Genomic DNA, 20,553 nt, shown 5'->3' with positions numbered 1-20,553 from the left:
TAAAAGCACCTCATTCCCCTGTAGCTGCAGCCCCGTTTCCCTGCGCACTCAGGGATTGCAGGCAGCCGGGCAAGAGCTTCCCCCTTCTCGCCAGAGCCGGGGTGCGAGCAAGGAAGGAAAGGGCCAGACCAGAGGGGACAGGGACAAATTCACTCGCACATATTAAGCGGCAGATATGTGTGTAAGCCCCAGGCAGCAGAGCAGCACCCCCGTACAGAGATTTTTGACAGCATTAATGAACATTAATGAACATTAATGAGGACAGGAGTGACAGAGAGTGACTGGTTTTAGGGCAGCTCCTGGTGCACTCGAAAGCAGACAAGCTGGGGTGGGCTCCTGGGGGAGCACTAGGCAATGACCCCAACTGCCAGGTTGCCTTGCCCAGGCCACCTCAGAGCTCCCAAGGGAGTTCTGCACTCCAGGGCTGGGCAGGGGTCCCAAAAACTTCACAGCCCCAAACTGTGGGCCACACAGGGCAGCTGCACTGCAGGAGAGCACTGATATCTCACTGGAGAAGCATGAGCAGTTGTCAGGGGGAAAGAAAAAAAAAGAAAAAAAGGAAAAGGAAAAAAAGAGAAAAAGAGGGGGAAAGGGAGAAACCCCGCCGGCTGTGTGCTGGGGGAGAGTGGCTGACAGTTTTATTTCTGAGAATTTCCTTGTGCGTGATCTCTACATTGGGATCTGCAGGCAAGTGACCCCATAAAACCAGCCTGAAATCCCCATAGCAAATAATGCAGAGCCAAGGCTGGCAAGTGGGAGCCAGTGGGGGTCCGGGAAGTGTGGGAGGTGCGGGAGCCCAGCCCCACTCCCCTGAGCTCTATGGTACCCCACGTACAGCCACAGGCTCCCCACCGTGCCCATCTGCAGGGTCAGGCATCCACGGAGCCCCACAAGCCCCAGCTTTCCCAGGCGTGTCACTGCCTACTAGCAAGAAAATAACTGTTGTTGATGAGCATTGTGCTGGTTATAACAATAATTATTTATTATTGGATACTTTTTCCTCAGGGTGTTTATCTCTCTTCTTTTTCTTTCATTCGTTCATGCTTTCTTTCTTTCTCTTTCTTTTGTTCTTTTCCTCCCTCTCTCTTTCTCTCTTTCTCTTTGTTTCTTTAATTCTTTCCTTTCCTCTGTCTTCTCTTCTCTCCTCTCCTCTCCTCTCCTCTCTCCCCTCTTCCCTCTCCTTTCATTGCCTCCTTCCCCAGCCCCGAGTCCCAAACGCGCCCACCGGTGGAGCACAGCGTGGCTGCCGTGCGGAGCCGCGGACCCTGCCAGCGCCGGCCCGGGCAGGAACTGCTCCCGGCGCGGCCCCAGGTGCCCGGTCCCGTCGCCGTCGCCGCAGGGGGACGAGCCGCGCTCCGTGGGGCCACGCACCTGCCGCGCTGCCGCGGGACGGGACGGGACGGGACGGGGCGGTTCAAATCCCCGCTCAGCACCGGCGGCGGGGCCGGGCGGGAGCGGGTTGCCGGGCCGGACCGGGGCAGTGCCGCCCGCTGCCGCCGCTCGGGCGTCCCGGCGGCCGGAGGGGAGCGGCTCGGGGCGGCCGCGGGGGCTCTGGAGGCCGCGCAACGGTAGCGAGCGGGGTCGGGGCGCCCCGGGGAAACCAGCGAGCTGCAGCGGGGGAGTGAGCCCCGACGAGCGCTGGGGGACCCCGCGGGGCCCCGCGCCGGGACGGCGACTGGCACCGAGCCGTGGTGCCAGCACTCCCAGCCCAAACCGCTCCAGGTGCGGGAAAGCGGGTGGGCAAAGGGGCTGCGGCAGAGCGCGGCTCGCCTTGCCTTGCGTTTCGTTCTTCTGTCGTTATCGGTCTGGCCGTCTTTCCGATGTCTTTTTCTGGCTCTCTCTTTCTTTTTGCTTTCTCTTTCTGTCTTTGTCTTCTTCCTTTCTTTCTTTCTTTTTCTTTCTTTCCATCCTTTTCTTTCTTTTTCTTTCTACTTTTTTCTAATCTTTTTTCTCTTTTCCTTCTTTCTTCCTTTCTTTATTTTTCTCTTTCTGTCTGTTTCTTTCTTTTTTCTTTCTTTCATTCCTCTTTCTTTCTGTGTGTCTTGTCCTACTTTCTCTCCTTCTGTCTGTCTTTCTCGGTGAGACCCGGTTAACACATTTGATTTTTTAATTTGTTAGATACATTCGTTAATTTCGGTTCCTATAGTTGAAACGTAAGTAGCAAAATAATACTAATAGTCGCCGTAGTCGGAGTAATAACGAGGATGACTGTAATGATAATAACAGTCTTCATCGATAACGGTCTCAAATCAAACGCCAGAAAATCCCCGTTTTTCCGGGGACCCGCGGGAACCGCAGGCTTTTTTCACCTGCCGAGATGTCCCCGGTTTCCTCTTTAGCTCCCCTCCTACAACGAATCGGTAAATATCCGCGGCTCCCGTTAGCTGAACCTCTACGAATTATTATTGTTTCGCCAGCAGCATCGCTACCGGCAGCGTTAGCCTTTCCCGTACTGTTCTTTTCCATCGCTCGCAGCGCACGGGCGGTGCTGCCGCGGCGGGCGGGGAAGAGCGGGGGCCGGGGGGTTCACCCTCCCCGGGCCCGGCCGCGGGAACCTGCCCGGGGCACCCCGCCGCAGGGCTGTTCATCAGGGAACTGTGCGGAGAAATAAGCGTGTGCGGACGTGTGCGCGGAGCGCGCTGCCGCCTCCCCCGGCCCTGCGTGGCCCCAAGCCCCGGCTCGCTGCCGCTCTCCCCCCCGCTAGTCACTTGCTGCCCCGCGGCTCAGCGGGGAGCCGGGGCTGCTGTGCCAAGCCCGAGCCGGGCCGCCCCCAGCTCCCCTCCAGACTCTGCACCCACCCCCCCCTCCGCAGCCCGGGCTCGCCGGGGGCCCATCGGGGCGCAGGGGTTGGGGGGCGGGAGGGACGGCGGGGCCGGGCAAGGGCCGGGGGAACGGGCAGAAAGGAGGGATCGCGGGAGGGACGAGAGGAAGAGATGCGGGCGGAGGGGTGAGTGCGAAGAGCGGACGGAGGGAAGGCGGCGGGCGCTGGGGCTGTGTCCCAGCTGGGCCCCGGGGGCGCGGGGAGAGCCCGTCGGGGCCGTGGCGCATCTGCAGCACAGCCCGGGCTCAGGGTGCGCGGGGGACCCAGTCTGGGGGACCCGGGCACCTCCGCAGCACAAGGGCCGCGGCTCGGTGTGAGCACGGCCCCGGCGCTGGAGCGGAGCGGGGGTGTCCGTGCCCGGGTGCACCTGGCCCGGCCCGTGGGGAACGGCGCCGGCGGGGAGACCCCTGCGAGGGAGGACGAAGGCAGCAGCCCCCGGTGTCCGCCCCCACCTCGCCTGAAAGGTCTGGGGGATTGCGGGGTGCGGGGCCCAAACGGGGGAGGGGGCGGCAGCGGATACCTGCTGCGGGGAGAAGCCTCGCCGGGGCCGGGGAAGGTGGTGGAGCGGCTGGGAGGCGGCGATGCTCGGGCTCCGGGGGCTGTGCCGCGGCTGGGAGCTGCCGTCGGGGGGTGGGGGGACGGGGAACTCGTTGCAACGCGTTGATTTCCTCGGTGCCGCCACGGGCTTTTGCACTGCCGGGGCCGGAGCGTTTCGGGGCTAAGTAGATGTGTGTCTTCGGAGGGCGGGGGGGGTGTTTGCCCTTCTTCCCCGTCGAGCTCTCGGCGTTTCCGCAGCGTGGAGCCGTTCCCGGCGGAGAGGCGGAGGGACAACCCTGACCTTCCCTTCCACCTGCTCGGGCGAGGTGTGAGCCGAGCGGAGAAGCCCCCCTCGCCTTCTCCCTGGTGCCCTTCCGACAGCCTCCGGGCTCCATCCATTTCCCCCCCGCCGGCCCAGGGACGACCGCAGAGCCGGGGGCAAACCAGTATCGCTAACAGCGGGGTCAGCAACCCCTCGTCGAGGCTGTATGCGCCTTGCAGGGCTCCGGAGATGCGGAGCGGCCGGCGAACGGGACAAGCGCCCGCGGGGCTGAGCGAGACGCCTGGCAAACGCGGCCTCTGGGTTTAGGCCCTTTTGGGGGTGCAGGAGAGGGGACAACCCCGTTTTCAGCACAGCGCCGTGCTACTCGCTCACTCGGGTGTGCTCTGCCGCTGCGGGGTTCCCCCGTCGCGGGGGAGCCGGGGCTGGTTTCGCCTTCCCGTCGTCTCAGCTCCGCCCGGCGCCGCTCACGCGTGTGCGAACCCCGCGCGGCCTGCGAGGCCGGGCACGGGGTGCGGGAGCGGGGCGGCGGGGTTTCCTTTCAGGGATTTGGGGTTTCGGGGCTGCAGCCCCGCGGCTCAGCGGGGACCCGCTCCGCTGCCGCCCGGGGGCCGGCTGGCAACGATCCCCGGCGGGTCCCGTATCCCCGGCAGGCACCGCTCAGCCCCGACACCGCTGGGCGGGTGGACAGGCCGGAGGGTCCGTCCGCGCCCGGGCTGTCCCCGACGTGGCACCGCTTCCAGCTGGGGCTTTACCTAAGGAGCAGGGAAGGAGAAAGGCATAAACCTAGGAAACGGTGCGGGCAAGCAAGGCACGGGCAGCAGCCCCCAGCTCCCCGACTCTGCTGGGGCGCTGGATTCGGGGCTTTTCTTACTTTCCGGAGGGGGGGGGGCGGGGGGGGGACGGAGGGGGGAATATTTTTCTTTCCTCCTGGGGCAGAGGCTGCCCAGAGCCGAGCACACCTCGGGGAAGGGGCTGGTGCCCCGTGTCCCGCTCGCATCAGCCCTTGATCTTCCCGGAGGCGGCTTGCAGCTCGCACCCGCGGCTCCTCGCTTTCCTCCGGTATTGCCCCGAGGTGCCCTAACGAAATCCCTTCCCCTCCTCCTTGTATTGCCGCCAGGTAAGCCGCGCGGGTCAGCACTGGGACACTCTTCTCCGTGGCGTGTCCCTGAGCTCGGGATAGAAACTGCCCCGGCCGGGAACCGCGCTGCCAGCAGCAGCGAAGAAACAGAACACTGATCGTGTCACGCTCTGCCCTTATGCCGTTAGCTGCAGGAACATATGCTCAAATATGTAAGAGTAGTCTAGATTTTTCTCTGCAAATATTTTTACCACATCCAAAGATAATATTTCAACAGAAGAATCAAGCCCCGCAGGCTACAGACAGGGCAGCTATATATAACCCGCTTGCTCACTCCGGCTCTCCGCGCATCGCTCGGGTTATGCAACCCCCATCGCGCCAGTAGCCACCGGCGCGCCCCACGGCTCCGCCCGCCCCGTTGGGGCATTTCCCCCGGGACTTCGGTGCAGCCACCCGCCCGGAGGGACCGGCACCGGGACTGGTACCGGGACTGGTACCGGGGCCGGGCCGGGCCGGGCCCGGCGGGGCGGGCGCGCCGCCTCGCCCCGCGCCGATGCGGAGGAAGGGCCCGGGGGACGCCGCGGCGCTCCGAGGGGCCGGTGCCGGGCGGTGAGTAGCGCCTCACGCTCGCCGGGGCAGGGAGGGGAACGGGGGCGGCCCTCCCCGGCGGCAGGCCGTGCAGGTGCTGCCGACGGAGCGGGCTCTCACGCCGGGCCGGGCAAGGGCTCGCCTGCCGCCCCGCCGGTTGCTTTCCGTTTTCTCCGCTTTATTTTCGGCGAAGGAAATGCTCGAACGCCGGCGGGTGCTTTGGGGGTTTGGTGGCCCGGGGCTGGGGGGGGGTGTCCACCCCGCACCGGCGAGGCGCCCGGCGGTACCCGCGCCCGCAGCACACCCCGACGTGCCCGGCCCCCGCCCGTTGCGGCGGCTCGGGCTGCGAATCCCCGCGGGCGCCGACGTCCCGCGGTCGGGCCGGGGCAGCCCGCAGCCCCGCGGTGGATGCGGGCTGGAGGAAGGGCGCAATCCCCACTTCTCGGTGCCGGACATCCGCAGCGTGACGCCGGGCTCGGCTCGGCTGGGCTCGGCTCTTCCCTTCCCGTCGGCCGGCTCCCGGCGCCGTGATTGACACCGCCGGCCCCTCCGCCCGCCCCGCAGCACATCCCATCCCTCCCCGCCGGCCGCTCGCCGTGCCCGGGAGGCGGGGAAGGGCCTCCCCAGCCCTTTGACACCGTCTCGGCAGGAGTTTCACTTCGCTTTCGCCGCCGCCGCCGCCGCTTCTGCAGGCAAACACCCCCGGCTTCCATGTGACGCCTCCCAGCCACTGAATGGGGGAAAGCGCCTATAAGGGAGCCACTTTCCCTACGTGCAGGAGAAAAGGAGGGGACGGGGGGGAAGAAGCAGGAGGTGGTGGTTGGGGGGAAGGGAAGAGAGAAAATAAATTAATAAATCGCAGGGAACGAAGCTGGGGGGACAGAAACTGAGACCCCGGGGAAGAAATTCGTGGGGTTATTTATTCCCCCGTCCCCCCCGTCCCCCTCCCGCTGACAGGGCTCGATCCGGCCCGTTGCGGCGCTCGGCGCTGTCTGCAAAGGGCCCCGGGGAAGTTTCTTGCTCCCCAGCGCCCTTCCCGGAGGGGGGGGACGACAGAGGGTTTGGGTTGTTTTCTGTTGTGGTTTGTTTTTTTTTTTGGTTTTTTTTTTAAGCTTCCCTCCCCCCCCCCCCATCTGGAAGGAGGGGGGTCTCGCTCGCACCTCCCTGGATGGTGCGGTAGAAAGGAGGGGAGTAAGGGGGTGGGAGGGGGGGCTCGTGGTGGGAGGCTGCCGCGGCTGCTGCTCCTGCATTGGTGTCTCCCCTATGGACGAAAACAGCCCTCTGTCTCCCAAGGCAAATGCTTTCAGTATCGCCTCTCTGATTTCAGTCGCCGCCGCCGCCGAGCAAGCAGGGAAGGGAGCACTGGAGGAGCGCCGCGGCGGCCGCAGCGCGCCCGCCCGCCCCGGCTGCCGCCCGCAGAAGATGCACTTCAGCACCGTCACCAGGGACATGGAAGGTGAGCGCCGCGCTCGGCTCCGCAGGGCTGCGGGGACGGGACCCCCCCCCGGGCCACGGCGTCTCGGAGAGTTTTCACGCGTCCCGGCCCGGCGGCAGGAGCGCGGCCTGGCCGCGGCGCCGGTCGGAGGGGGCTTTGCCGTGCCCCCCCGGCAGGCCCGGGCCCCCGCAGCCCTCCCTGGGAGAATAAGGCTCTGCCCGTGCCCCGGTGGCGGCTTCCGACGGCTCCGCCGCTTGGACCCGCGTCTCCTCGGAGGTGCTGGAGCATCCTCCGACAGCGCCGGCCGTGCCCAGGGCAGCGGCGGGCCGGGGCTCGGCTCCCGCTGGCTCTGCAGCCCCTGTCCGGCCCGGGGGCCGCGGCAGAAATAACTCAAGAGACCCCCAGGACCTCGAGGAGCCTTTCACCATCGGAGGGGATCCGAAGGAGCCGTCCGTTCCCCGGGGCGGCCTGTCATGCGCCGCAGGGCCCGCTCGGGCCGGCGGCCGAGGGCTGCGCGGCCGGGGCCGTCCCGGCGCTCCTCGGCGCGGACCCGGAGCTTTGCTCTGGTCCCCGTCTGTTCCCCCTCTTTCGCCCGGGGATGGAAAGAAGGGGGGATTGCCAAACCAGATCCGCCTTCCCCTGTCAGCTGCGGCCCCGCGGCCCCAGAGCGAGGGACATTACCTGCAGCACCGTAGCTACACGGAAATAAGAACCGGTTTCTTTCTTTGAGTTCCCCCCCCCTCCCTTTTTTTTTTTTTTTCGGGGGGGTGGGGGGTAGTTTGCTTTGTCCCAAATCGTGTGCGGCGAGGGAGGCCTTCTGCACAGATAGCACGGGCTCTGCACCGCCGCGGCTCTTGGCAGATCTCTCGGGTTTGCAAAGGAAAAAAAAAAAAAAAAAGAAGAAAAAAAAGTTAAAAAAAAAAAAGAAGAGCCGAGGCAGGCAGGCAGCGGGAGCAGCGAGCTCCCCGCCTGCCCCGGGGGGAGCGGGGCTGGGGCCAAGCAAAGCGGAAAGGGGGAGGCGCCCCGCTGGGCTGGGCGCGGGGCAGGAGAGGAGGCGGAGGGCACCCCGCGGAGCCGGCGCGGCGCGGAGGCGGGGGCCGCGCGGAGCGGCGCGGAGCTCGGGGGGGGGAAGCGGGAGCCGGAGCGGAGCCCTGACGGCCTGTTTTTGGAATGATTTCAGCTATCTCCAGCCCCTGGCTCACCCAGCTGTCCCATTTTTGCGATGTTGCAGCTTTCACGGCCAACAGCCTGAGCAGCCTGAACGCCTCCGGGGGGTACCACCTCTCCCCCTCCCCGGGGGACCCGTACGGACAGCATGAGCCGCCGCACTACGAGCCCTGCACGGCTCAGCAGCACCCGCACCCGCCGCCCCAGCCCCAGCACGGCTACCCCTTCGGCGGGGCGGCGACGGCGGCCGGGGCCAACCCGCCGCCCCCAGGCCCCGAGCCTCCCGAAGGCGCCGGGGGAGCCGCCGCGGGGCCGGCCGCCGTCTCGGGCTGCTCCGCGGGGGCGGCCGCCGCGGCCAAGGCGCCGGTGAAGAAGAACCCGAAGGTGGCCAACGTGAGCGTCCAGCTGGAGATGAAGGCGCTGTGGGACGAGTTCAACCAGCTGGGCACCGAGATGATCGTCACCAAGGCCGGCAGGTCAGTGCGGACCCCCCGAGCGGCCCCGGCTCTCCAGCCGCTCCCCCCGGCCGCGGGCACCCAGACTAGCCGGGGCGGGAGACCCCGGCCGCGGGCCCCGCCGGAGGCGGTTGAAGTCGCGGTGTGGGGGAGAATCGAGGCTGGCCAGGGGCGAGCTGCGGGGCGGTCCGGCCCGGCGGTTGCCGTCATTCGATCCTAGCGCCTCTCCCGGGGCGAAGTCTGCGACTTCTTGCGGCCCGAAGGCCTCGGGTGCTGCGGGGAAGAACGCGCGGCTCCTGCGGGCTGCAGGCGAAGGCGTGCGGGGGACGGCGGGCAGGGCGGCCTGGCCCGGCCCGGCCCGGCCCGGCCCGGGGGAGCCGCGCCGTGCGCTCCGCCGTCGGGTTGCAGCTCCCGCTGGAAAGGGCGCTGTGCTCCGCCGGGCGCCTTCGGCTTTCGGTTACCCCGCACGGGACTCAGATCCCTGTTTGCGGAGGACACTGTGCTCCCGGGGCGGACAGCAACGGCACGGGGGGGGTGGGGGGGAGAAAAAACTAACAAACCAACCCGTGCAATACCTGTAACTAAATAAATTTTTAGCACGGGCAGATCTTTTCCTGCCGGCGGGGACGCAAACAGACCCCAATTCTGCACCTTGAAACGTCCTCCAGGACTGTTGCATTTCCCGACTATCGAGTGACGAGCCCGGCTCAGCCTGGCTCTCCTCGGCCCTGCTCCGGCAGCCGAGGCGCGGTTCCGCCGGCGGCTCGGCTGGGCTCGGCGGGCCGGGACCCGGCTCCCGGCCAGGGAACAAAGGAAACGGCTGATGCGACCGCGTTAGAAACGAGCAAAACATGTGGGGGAAAGAGGAGCCCCAGTTACGGTTGTTAATTACTGCATTTAATTGCGATCGCCGGGAAGCGCCGTGGTGGCTCGGGCAGAGCTGCGGAGCTTTCCCCGCGCAGGCTCTGGGCAAACGCTGCCTTCGGCGGGGTGGGGAGCGCATTGCTCGGGCTCTGGTCTCTTCCTTTGATTTAAAGCGATCCGGCGGTGAGGGAGAAAAGAAAAAGAAAAGCAAACAAACTAACAAATCCTCCGGTGCTTGCTCGCAGTTAGCCCCGGGGGTGGCTGCAGCGGCGGCAGCTGGAGCCCCGGGCACTGCCGCAGCCCCCGTCGCCGGGGGAGAAGGGCGCAGCGCGGCTCGTCGGGGTCCGCTCCGAAAGGGCCCAGCACCAGCGGTGACCACGGCCGTGCGCTCCCGCTCTCCCTCCAGCGGTTCTGAGGGTCCCAAAGGTGCAAAAATTGAAATATTTTATATGTACACGGTTGCTTTTTTTTTTAATTAGCAGTTTGCTAAAATAAAAGAAAAAAATCACCGCGGTGCTCGGTAGAAAAGCAGCCGGCGGAGGGGCCGGCGCTGCGCTGCGGGACCCCAGGCGTTATTTCCCGGAGATGGTGCCTGTCTCCGGCCGCGGCCCCTGAGCCCGGCGCCGGGCTCGGCGCTGCTTTCCTTAGCGGAAAAGGTCGTTCAGTCTCCAGGCGGAGGCTCTCTGCGAACAGGAGCTCTTCGATCTGGCGTTCTTCGCTCTCCCGGGACAGCGAAAGGATTGCAAATACCCCACTCCAAAAGGGCTCGGAAATGAACAAACTCGATTTGAATCAGGCTTTTTTCCCCCCTCTTCGTTTACTTTATGACACCGACAAATCTCCAGACATGCAGCTAAAAAGAGGACAAAACGGGGTAAAACCAGCAGGGAAAGGCTCGGGGAAGGCACTGTTCTCTCCCAGCGCCTCTGGGCTGGCCCTGCTGTTTGTCTAGGTGGGTCTTATCATCTCGGGTTGTTTGTTTTAAAACTAAGTTTTAAAACAAGAAACACCGGAACTGAAGCTAATGGGGGCTTTAACACCTTTAAAAATAATAATAACAGAGGGAGCGATTGGAAACGTCCTCCAGAGTTGGCTAAAGCGTTACAGAGAGGGAGACGCAGCCGCCCGATCCTGATGCTGCCCGGCAGTGCCGGGCCCAGACTGGAAGGAGCTGCGGGGCCAGAGCCCTGTTGCCCCACCGCCCTGGCAGGCAGACTTTCCTCGGCAGAGAGCAGCGGCGCACAACCAAAAAAGCCCCGGGAAGACGCGCAGCAGGTCCAGCCATGCCCCCCGAGAATGAGCCCGGGGGGGGCTCTCGATGTCCGCGTTTGATCGGGTTGTTTTTTCAGGGGATGTTGGGAGTTTGGTTTTTCAACGGCTGCAAACCCCCTTCCCGGAATGCCGCCCGCTGTCGCTCGCTTGGTTTCCTACTCGGGGGAAAAAAAATACATCAAACAAAACCGAAAAAACCGAAGCCGTAACGAGCCCCAGCGCGAAGGCGCATCTTCGGCGTGTCCCGCCGGGGAGCCGGGGGCCGGGCCCTGTCACCGGTGTGTGCAGAGGGAGGGAGGGACAGGGGGGCCGCCCCGGCCCCTTCCCTTAACCCACCTCCGATCGCATTTGCCCCGCAGCCCCTCGAAGGAGTCGTGCCGTTGCTGAGCATGGGACTGGTGCCCCGGCTTAGACTGGGGTCCCTGGGGGCCTGCGCGGAGCAGGGCTGTGGGAACAGCCCCGGGGGCCGACCTGCGGGCTCCTTCCCGCTCTGCTTTTGCCCCGCAGACTTACAGGGACCGGGAGCCTGACCGGGCTCTGGCAACGAAGCGGAGCCGGGAGCTCACTCACTGGGAGGTCCCCGTTGCCCTCTAGTCCCTGCCTGCCGGGGGGGTGCGTTTGGCCCCTCCAGGCTGCGGGAGGTCTCCCGCTGGCCCCAGGGACCACACTGCTGCTGTAACTGCTGGGCAGATTTGGGGAGGCAGAAGCTGCAGAAGTGGGAACTCGGTCCCCTCGCGTTGCCCACAGGAGATTCTAGACGTGCCCCCCCAGGCTGCCTGAGCCTCCCGGGGCTCTGCCCCTGGCTTGAGTGTGGGTCCGGAGACGGGGTAGTGCCTTGCATCTACCTCAAATCAGGTCAGCTGGAAGGATGGGGAAACCGCGAGGAGGAAATTCTTTTCACTTGTGTCTCCCCATGGCAAAGGCAGTGGTGGTGCTTGTTCCCCCTCTGGCCTCTGTGTCCCACCACAGCAGGGCATTTCGTGTGTCCGACACAAGCGGCCCCAGAACTGGCAGAGAGGCAGGACTGCCCAGCGCTGCCCCAGCTCGTCCTCTGGGGCTGAGGGACACGCAGCCCCTCTCCTCATGCTGCCCGGCTGCATCTGCCTTTTCCTCCCGTTTCAGCCAGCGGTTCCTGCGAGGGGACCTGACGTTGCAACCGGGCGTACGCCGGGGCAGCTGGAGGGAAAGGGCCGGGAAGGCTGCAGGGCTCCCTCACCCGGCCCTGAGCACCCCCGGGCCGGGGAGGGTGCGGGTACCTGCACCAGCTCCTCGGGACTCCCTGCTGCCCCTCAGCTCAGCTCTCCTCTCTTTCCTCTCTGTGCCAGGCGCATGTTCCCCACCTTCCAGGTGAAGATATTTGGGATGGACCCTATGGCTGACTACATGCTCCTCATGGATTTTGTCCCCGTGGATGACAAGCGATACCGGCAAGTAACACCCTGCCTGCCCTGCCATGCTCGGCACTGTAGGGACTGGCGGGTGGCTGCCTGCCCCCTGCCCCTCCCGTGGCTCGGGGATGTGCCCCTGGGCCTGACACGTATTGGTGCAAGACGAGGATGTGGCTACCCTGGGGTCTGTTTCACACTGTTGCAACGAGTTTGGGGCCAGGAATAGTGTGGGGCGCAGACCCGCAGGGCCCCCCTTGGGTTTCTCACAACACCCGCAGCGGCTGGGACCAGACTGGTGCGGGGCAGGCAGATGCACAGGTTTCTGCGGGGCAGCAGGGCAGGAACCGCCTTGTCCTGCCCAGAAAAGCCCTCCCCATCCCGCTGCTCCACATCTCTACCCAGCAAACACCCATTCCCCCTAACAAAAATCCCCCCGGTGCTCCTCAAGTGCCGTAGCCTCTTAGCTGGGGCAGGTGGCCCGGCGGTGCTGGCCCCGCGGGTGTCCTGGGGCTGTGCCATGCCCACTGGGGAGCCGGCTGGGTGCTTGGGTGAAGAGAGCGGGTTTTGTGCTCTGGAGAGGCACCCGCCATCCGAGCCACAAAACCCTGCCCTTGTTTCCAGCGGCAGCGTAGGAAGGCCTTGGAAACCGGTGACTCGCAAGGCAGCGATGCGGTCTGGTTGGGAACCCCTTTAATTTAAAGACAGTGAAAGGCGCATTATGTATTTAGCTTCAGATCAGGACGCCGAGCAGGCAGCCCGCGTAGGAATCACAGGGTCCGATATATAAATATTTAGACAGATATCCAAATTCTCAGGGCGTCCTAGAAATGTTTGCTTGTCAAGGGAAGTGGGATATATAACATCCAATTGAGTATATCTTTAAAAAGTAATGTTTCTGCTCGAGTCCAATGGTGTCTAATTCCCCCTGTGCAAACACTGGCTTTTAAAGTAAACACGCATATAGAAGATTGGTTTCTCTGTTTTAAATGTTACAGTTGAATATGTACTTTGAAAGAATGAAACAAGACTGCGAAACTCTGGACCTGCTATTAATCTACACATAACTAACTTTCCACTCTTCACTTAAAGCCAGAACATTACTGTATAGAGGGCTCCCTTCCACCCGTTTTTTTAGAGGAGCTTTTGTGGCTTCTCTGCCAAATCTGTGCAGGTAGCTGTGCATTTTCTCCGCCCTGCAGATTTCTCTCCCACCAGTTCGATCAGTGACCTGATAAGATATTATTTCCCCCCCACAACGCCTCTGGCTGTGGAGGAGCGCTCTTTCGTCTTGTTGCCGTAGGAAGTGGTACTGGGCGGGGGGGGAACCGGCGCTTCCCCCTTGCCGGGCCGGGGGGGATCCTCCCGGGCCGGGTCCTGCGGGGCCGTGGGGAGCCGCTGCGGGGGGCGGTGGCGGGAGCCCCCCGGGCTGCGGCTGAGGGTGTCTTCCCCTCCCTCAGGTACGCCTTCCACAGCTCCTCCTGGCTGGTGGCCGGCAAAGCCGACCCCGCCACCCCTGGGAGGGTGCATTACCACCCGGACTCCCCGGCGAAAGGGGCGCAGTGGATGAAGCAGATCGTTTCCTTCGATAAGCTCAAACTGACCAACAATTTGCTGGATGACAACGGGCATGTAAGTGTCCCCCGGGAAAAGGTGTCGAGCACGGGGCTGCCCCGGGGGGAACTCCCCGTGCCGTGATTCCCGTGGGGTGCCCCTGCCCGCACCCCTCCCTAGGGGCTCCACGGCCCCGTCCCGCCCCAGCCCCGCAGCTGCTGTCGGGCAAGGGAGCCGGCAGGGCCGGGGGCTGCGCTCTCGTCTCTCGATGCTCTGCCTGGATCAGTTATTGTCTCCTTGCTCGTTTTATCATTCAGATCATTTTGAACTCCATGCACAGATACCAGCCCCGTTTTCACGTGGTCTACGTGGACCCCCGGAAAGACAGCGAGAAATACGCGGAGGAGAACTTCAAAACCTTCGTCTTCGAGGAGACACGCTTCACGGCCGTGACCGCCTACCAGAACCACCGGGTGAGGCGGCAGCGGGGCCCGAGACAACGAAAAAGGGGGGGTGGTGTCACCCCGGAGGTCCCAGGGGTGCGGGCGCACCGGGTGCTGGCTCAGCCCCTTCTCCCGGCTCCCGGACGGAAGGCCGGGCTGCGGGTGTCCATCGGTGGTGGGGGTGTCTGGGGGTATTCCCGCCTCCTCCTCCCCGTCTGCTAAACCCATTCCGGGGCAGCGCAAGGAACCCGATAGCCGGGGAGCTGCGCAGAGCTGCATCGCTGCGCGCCGAGGAAGCGGCGTGAGCTCCAGCCCCATCGCCGGCTTCCCCCCGCCCGGGGGGACCTCATTACCTATGTAAACCCGAGACTGGGGCTAGTTTGGAAACTACAGGCTTCCCGCTGTGAAACGTCACTCACAATTTGTTTGGATAAACCTGCTATTTTACTTCTCTAAACTCGTAGCGGTCTGTTCCTCCCCGGAATACAATTGTATGTTAAAAAAAGAAACAAAACGAAACAAAACGACCCAGCCCCCCTAATGTGATGCGGATTTCTGGGCAGCAGTTAATCCAATTGCTGCTTTAAATCACATCAGCGTAACGTGAAGAGCAGGAATCCCAGCCGCGAGTGCAAATATGATTTCATAGCGGGGGCTTTTCAGCGCTGCTCCAAACCACCTCGCTCTGCGCTGATGCCGCAGCCCCGTGCCGGGGCTGGGTCGCGGGGCTGTCCCCGAGCAGCCGCCGGCGGTGCCACCCTCTGCAGCGGCTCCGAGCAAATCGACCCGGGTCCCCCCGGGATGCTGCGGTCGGACCGGCACCCCGCCCCGGAGAGGCGGCGGGGCCGGAGCAAGGCTGTGCCTTTAAGGGGCTCCGGAGTCCCTCCCTGGCTGGCATTTGCCTGATGGCTCTGGACAGCTGCTCTTTCTCTCCTGCTTTCTATCAGTTTGACCTCTAAGGCTGGAACTGTCACTGAGGGGCTTAACGTTTGTTTTTCAACCCATTCCGGAAACTCACAATCGCATACTTTATCCGTGGATTTGCTTAAATATAGAAAATGTCCTGCCTTCTCCCTGCCGAATTAAATAAATACATAAGTATGATTTATCCAGTGATTTGTTTTAGCTGCTCCGGTGGTGACCCATATAATATGGCATTTTCTTACAAGTGCATTTACACAGCTTTTGCAGCCGACTCGGGCTGCCTGTCCCTTCGCCTTGAACTCCTATTAGATAGCGTACTAGCCCGCATTTTCTAACAGAGGGAAAGCACGTTTGTGCTCTGTGGCAGAGCGCGCCCTGGCTCCACCGGCCACCTGGGCCCTCTCTGTTACACTAGGCACTGCCGACTCCCAAAGCCCGCTCAGGGACACGCTCACTGTCTGACCAGGGAGCCCCGTGCAAACTGCTTTGAGACATTTACCCCGCTTTTCCTCACAGATCACGCAGCTGAAGATTGCCAGCAACCCTTTCGCCAAGGGATTCAGAGACTGTGACCCTGAGGACTGGTAAGGCTGTGTCTTTATTGAGTATTGACTGCACCCCACTTTCACCCCCAGTTTCACATGCACCTGCCCAGCTTACACTTGCACAAGGCTTGCATGGAATTCGGGGGACACTGGGTCAGGCCCCGTTTGCCAGCTGCAGCTCACAGCGGCAATGCTCCAAGTGCTCATTCTGTTGGACCATCAGCTCTGTATCACTTCTCTCCTTCTTCCAGGCCCAGGAATCACAGGCCAGGGGCCCTTCCTCTCATGAGCGCTTTTGCCAGATCCCGGAATCCAGTCTCTTCCCCAGCCCACCAGAACGGGACAGAGAAAGGTGAGAGCCCCCAACGGCTGGGCCAGCCTGTCACCCTGGACCTGCTGGCCTGCACAGCCGGCCTCAGCGCATGCATGCTTGGGGCCAGAGTTGCACACCATGCCGGTGCACAGCCACCTGCAGCGGGCACGGCTCCATTGCTAATGAGCTTTGCACTACCACCTATTTTTTAAACAAAAGTAGCCACCTTCATAGCCTAATTTGTTCTTCCTAGGTCTAAAACACTCACTGCTGTTGTGCTTAAGCAACTTTGCTGCTTTGAATGACGCTGCCCTTTTCCTTTAGTGTCCGATTTTTTACTTTTCGGCAGCAGGTTCAGCTTTTCAGGCAGGGATGCCGCGAGGGCCACTGTCTCCTCCTCCCATTGCCCTTTTAACGCTCCTCAGCAGCGCGTTCAGGGCTGACCTGCTCCCATTCAGGAGCTGCAGTCAGGTCGAACAGCACCTCTGCCCATTGACTCCTTTTCCATTACGCAGAGCAAACAACTGCAAAGACAACTGAGGGCCTTTCTTCCAACACACTCCGGGCCTGCAAAATAAAGGGAAGTCTGTATTTGTTTAGTGTTACACAATTGCAAAAATTTCAGGCGTGTACCAGCTTGTCAGTCAATTCAGCTCCATTTATCGCAGTCAGAAGGTCCTGCCCCACAAGCCCCGGTTCCTGCTGCATGCTGCTGCACACTTCGCTTGCAAGCCTCGCTTCTATCTTCGCGCGCCGCCTTTTTTTTTTGTTGTTATTGATTTAAGTTGATTACCTGCAGCCCGGCCCGTCGGGGGCGGCGGTGCTGACGCTGTGTGCCCCCGCAGATGCTGCCGAGAGCCGGCGGGAGTACGAGCGGGAGGCGGCCGGCGGGACGCCGCTGCACGCCGAGGCCGCGCACCAGCAGCTCATGTCCCGCGTCCTCAGCCCCGCGCTGCCGGGCGGCGGCGGCGGCGGCGGCCTGGTGCCGTTGGGCGGCGCGGGCGGCGGCCGGCCCAGCCCGCCCCACCACGAACTGCGCCTGGAGCCCGCCGCCTCGGAGCCCCTCCACCACCACCCCTACAAGTACCCGCCGGCGGCGGCCGCCGCCTACGACCACTACCTGGGGGCGAAGAGCCGGCCCGCCCCCTACCCCCTCCCCGGCATCCGCGGGCACAGCTACCACCACCACCATCACCACCACCACCACATGAACGCGGCGGCCGCGGCGGCGGCGGCGGCCGCCAACATGTACTCGTCGGCCGGCGCGCCCGCCAACTACGACTACGGGCCCAGATAACGGCGCCGCGCGGGCCCTGCCGACGGCGCGAGAGACTGGCGGCGGCGGCGGCGGCCGCCGCGCGTGCCGCGACCGTTATCGTCCTCTCCCCCCCCCCTTCCCGCCTTTCCCTCTCTTCCCGCCTTACGAGTGAGCTGATAGGCCACCTTGACCTGATCGACAGTCGGAGAGCCCAATCGCAGGAAGCCGCCTCCCCCCCGTCCCGCTCCCCACCCGTCGGCGGGCGCAGGAGGCTGGCCGGGGCGCGCCGGGCTCTTCCCATGGCGGTGTGACCCGCAGCTGCACTTTGATAAACGAAGCCATATGTGGTTATCTCCCTTCTCCCTATCCTCGCGCCTCCGTTCTCGCGGATGCCTCGCGAGTGCCGCGGGCACCGAAGACCGTAGGGCCGCTGGGAAAGCGGCGGGAGGACGGGGAAGCGGCCGCGGTGAGGTGACTTGCCCCCTTCTCACTCGCCCGCCGGCTTGTCTGATGGAGATTCGGTGTTGCCGCCAGTTTTGGCGTTGCCACGGGTGTTTCCCAGCCCAGCGGGATGCGTAACGTTAGCGCCGAGCAGGGAGGGCTGCGGGGCTGGCTGTGAGCACCAGCGAACACCAGCCGCCGGCAGCGGCGGGCCCCCCGGGGATGGAGTGTAATTCTGCACGTGTCGATGTAAGTCTCTCTTTTACCTCGGGCACGCATGGCCTCCCTCACAGTTGGTTCAGGTGGTTCTTTGAGGAGTCTGTCAGAGGAAGCAGGGTTTAGCTTAAGGGAACGCTTCGAATCTTCACTGTCAGAACAAACTGTCCGCTTCTCCTCCGGTCCTGACCTGCTTGTGAGTTTTGGGGTTCATTGGGGCGGCTTAACCACAACAGCATTTTCTGGAGCTGTTGAGAAGAGCCCGTGGCCAAGAGCACAGCCATGTACAGCTTCTTGTTTTCACAACGATGGATGCTAAGGTTTAAAAAACAGCCTCGGGGTGGGGGGAATACCTGCAGAATTTAGGCTGTGTATTCTCAGCAATAGTTTGTGAACTGGCTGCTTCCCAGGCAGCCTCACAGTACTGCCTTCCTACATCCTTTTCCGAGCTCTTGATGCTCTCCCGTTGAGAGGTGCCTTTTAGAGGAACTTCAAGGTTTTTTTTCCCAGAATGCCTCACCCCTTATATTTGGCTGACCCAAACTGCAGTAGTCCCAAAGCACCTATTCTGCACCTACCTGCTTGCTGCATCTTCCCTCTTAAAGCTGGTAAGTACTTTTTTTTCTTTTTTTCCTTTAATATCTTCCTTCAGTAGTCTTTCCTTATTGTTGAAAAGATGGGCCTGTTCATCACAGTTTCTCCAGTGATGTGTTTTGAGTAGCTGGCTTGTGGTTTTTGTCAGATGTTCACCGAACGGCAGTCCCTTTGTGTTCAGAGAAGGTATTGAACAGCTCCTCAGCTGTGTTGGTATACAGTATTATGAACACTTTTCTGATTCTTCCACATGACTCTATGAAAAGAAGGGGTTTTTTTGGTTTTGGTTTTTTTTTTTTTGAAGCCCTCTATTCATCCATGTTTGTGTGTTTTCCCTACAAACCTTTTAAAACATAATCTTTCCCTTGTGCAGGTGGCAGTGTTAATAGCAATGTTTATTCCGTCTTTGGCAGTGGGCTTTGGGCTTCGGGCTTCCAAAACTTTTTGGAAGGGTTTAAGAAGGGATACAGGCTAACATGAATATTTTATGTAATTTTTTTTTTCTGTTATAAAAAAATATATCTGGATCCATGAAAAAGACTTGTGCAAGAAATATGTATTTTATCTGACATTTGCAGTGAATTGTGAGATTCTTAGTGTCTGACTAAACCATAACTGATGTTCTCAGAAAGGTTGATGTAAAATAGCCTTGTGTTTATTACTAGTCAGTGGGAAATGGCTCTCGGATGTTGCTCTGTTGCTTTGCCGCTGTTATATCAGAGTTTTCAGTATGATTTGTTATCTGTAAACTGATTAGTGCCAAAGCTTTGGTCAAACGTTTAATGAAGTTGTTATATTTATTATTTCCTTTAAAGATTATACAAACGCTTTTTTTTTCTTGATAGTTGCAGTGTAGGAAAAAAGTGAAGACAACCAAAGAATCATATCTGCAAACAGTGTAGATACATGTAGATATTTGTAGATATTTGTAGATAATCTTATTTCATTTAAATTGAAAAGACATTGGACAGTGACATTTATAAATGTTTTTCCTCTTCTTTCTTTCTTTCATTTCTTGTTTGATCATTTGTGTATATTTGTCTGCTCTGAAGTCTAAACCTCCCCTACCAAATGAGGTCATTTAAATAAGGAGGGATACTAAACTGGAGTTGTTTAGTCTGAGCGAATAGTGAATCTCCTTAGGTGATTGCTCCCTCCCTTCTCTCTCCGGTTGCTGGAGCTGCCTGGCTGTAGTGATCTGTCCTTACGCAATAACTTGCAGGGTTGGGGTTCCGGGCTGAAAAGGATACTGTACACTTCTGTTTGTGTTGGTAAGCACCTATATTCTTTAAACATACATAGACTGCTGCAAGAAGTGCCACTGGCTCAGTGCAGACTGGCCACACACCTTTTCAAACGTACTTTACTGCACAAGAGCTGAGGGGACTGCATGACCCAAGATGCCAGGACTAAACAGTACTGTTACAGAAAGTGGATTGGGGTCCTTGCTCTGACTGTAGGAATTTTAATTTATCTCCGTTAGAAGAAGAGAAAATTACAGAACTCCAACCTATGGCTGCAGGCAGCGGGCCCTCAGGATCACTAGTCTATCCTCTGTGCTAGAAGAACCACTACAGAAATCTTGTGTCTGAGTGGAAAAGAGAGACCATGCAGCTGTATCAAGACTACAGTTTTAACTATGAAAATGGTATTTCTAACCTTGCTTTTAGGCCATCAACATGCAAGGTGCTTATATATGTTAGTATTAACCATATTAGCAGTCCATTTTATGTCATGTTTTAGTCCTTAAATCAACCTTTCTCGGGACTTTTGACTAGTGTTTCCTCCTTGTGTAGCTATGTCTGTCTCACTGGATGGGAGTGTTCCAGATACGGAAAGCAAGCAGGGGTATTTTTGTATCACAACAAAAAATCCACTTCAAACAAACAAAAAACCCCACATAACACTGCACATTGACTAGTAAAAGCCTTTTGAAAATCACAGAAAATCTGTAACAGTTTAATTTCATGTTACCTGTCAGCCAGTTAGTCAAGATATGTCATGTACAGGTCATGCCTTATCTATATGTATTGCAGTTTCATTTGAAAAGTGACTTTGTATGATTTGAGTACATGTATGTTTAAACTTCACTCAGTACATGCTGTCACCAAGGTCCATGGCACATACTCGGAAAGAAGGCTGCAGCATTTCCAGACAATATTTCCACTTATGGTCGCCTCAAGGCACACATAACACCGTGTATTTAAAAGCTGCTGGTAAAACAGGCCCAAGCACAGAGGTTACAAGCACCCTTTGTCTCTTCCAAACAGGGCTAGAGAATAAATTAGCCATGTGGCTCCATTTTCCAGAGGTACGGGCTGAATTTACTGATTGCTCCAAAGGTCTGAAAACCGCATCACTTACCTCAGTGGATAAATAT

At 60.5% G+C, this 20,553-nt stretch overlaps 1 protein-coding gene across 6 annotated transcripts; it reads left to right on the top strand.

Annotated features, from left to right (window-relative positions):
• The first annotated feature begins 1,179 nt into the window (after positions 1–1,179).
• TBX1 (T-box transcription factor 1) lies at positions 1,180–20,280 on the top strand. Of its 6 annotated transcripts, none has more exons than XM_069795014.1 (9): positions 1,180–1,311; positions 6,635–6,763; positions 7,923–8,385; positions 11,826–11,927; positions 13,346–13,517; positions 13,757–13,912; positions 15,323–15,390; positions 15,603–15,703; positions 16,510–20,280. In XM_069795014.1, the coding sequence occupies exons 2-9, from the start codon at positions 6,730–6,732 to the stop codon at positions 16,959–16,961; spliced, it is 1,548 nt and encodes a 515-aa protein (XP_069651115.1). In that variant the 5' UTR covers positions 1,180–1,311; positions 6,635–6,729; the 3' UTR covers positions 16,962–20,280. The 6 variants fall into 6 exon arrangements, with proteins under 6 accessions (XP_069651115.1, XP_069651116.1, XP_069651118.1 ...); XM_069795015.1 differs by having other exon boundaries at positions 1,181–1,311; positions 7,974–8,385; XM_069795017.1 differs by lacking the exon at positions 1,180–1,311 and adding an exon at positions 2,845–2,947.
• The last annotated feature ends 273 nt before the right edge of the window (positions 20,281–20,553 follow it).

This window comes from Haliaeetus albicilla, chromosome 10, assembly GCF_947461875.1.
Source record: "Haliaeetus albicilla chromosome 10, bHalAlb1.1, whole genome shotgun sequence".
Lineage (NCBI taxonomy): Eukaryota > Metazoa > Chordata > Aves > Accipitriformes > Accipitridae > Haliaeetus > Haliaeetus albicilla.
Note: the sequence above shows the minus strand (reverse complement) of the source record. Positions and strands in the feature narration are given on the sequence as shown.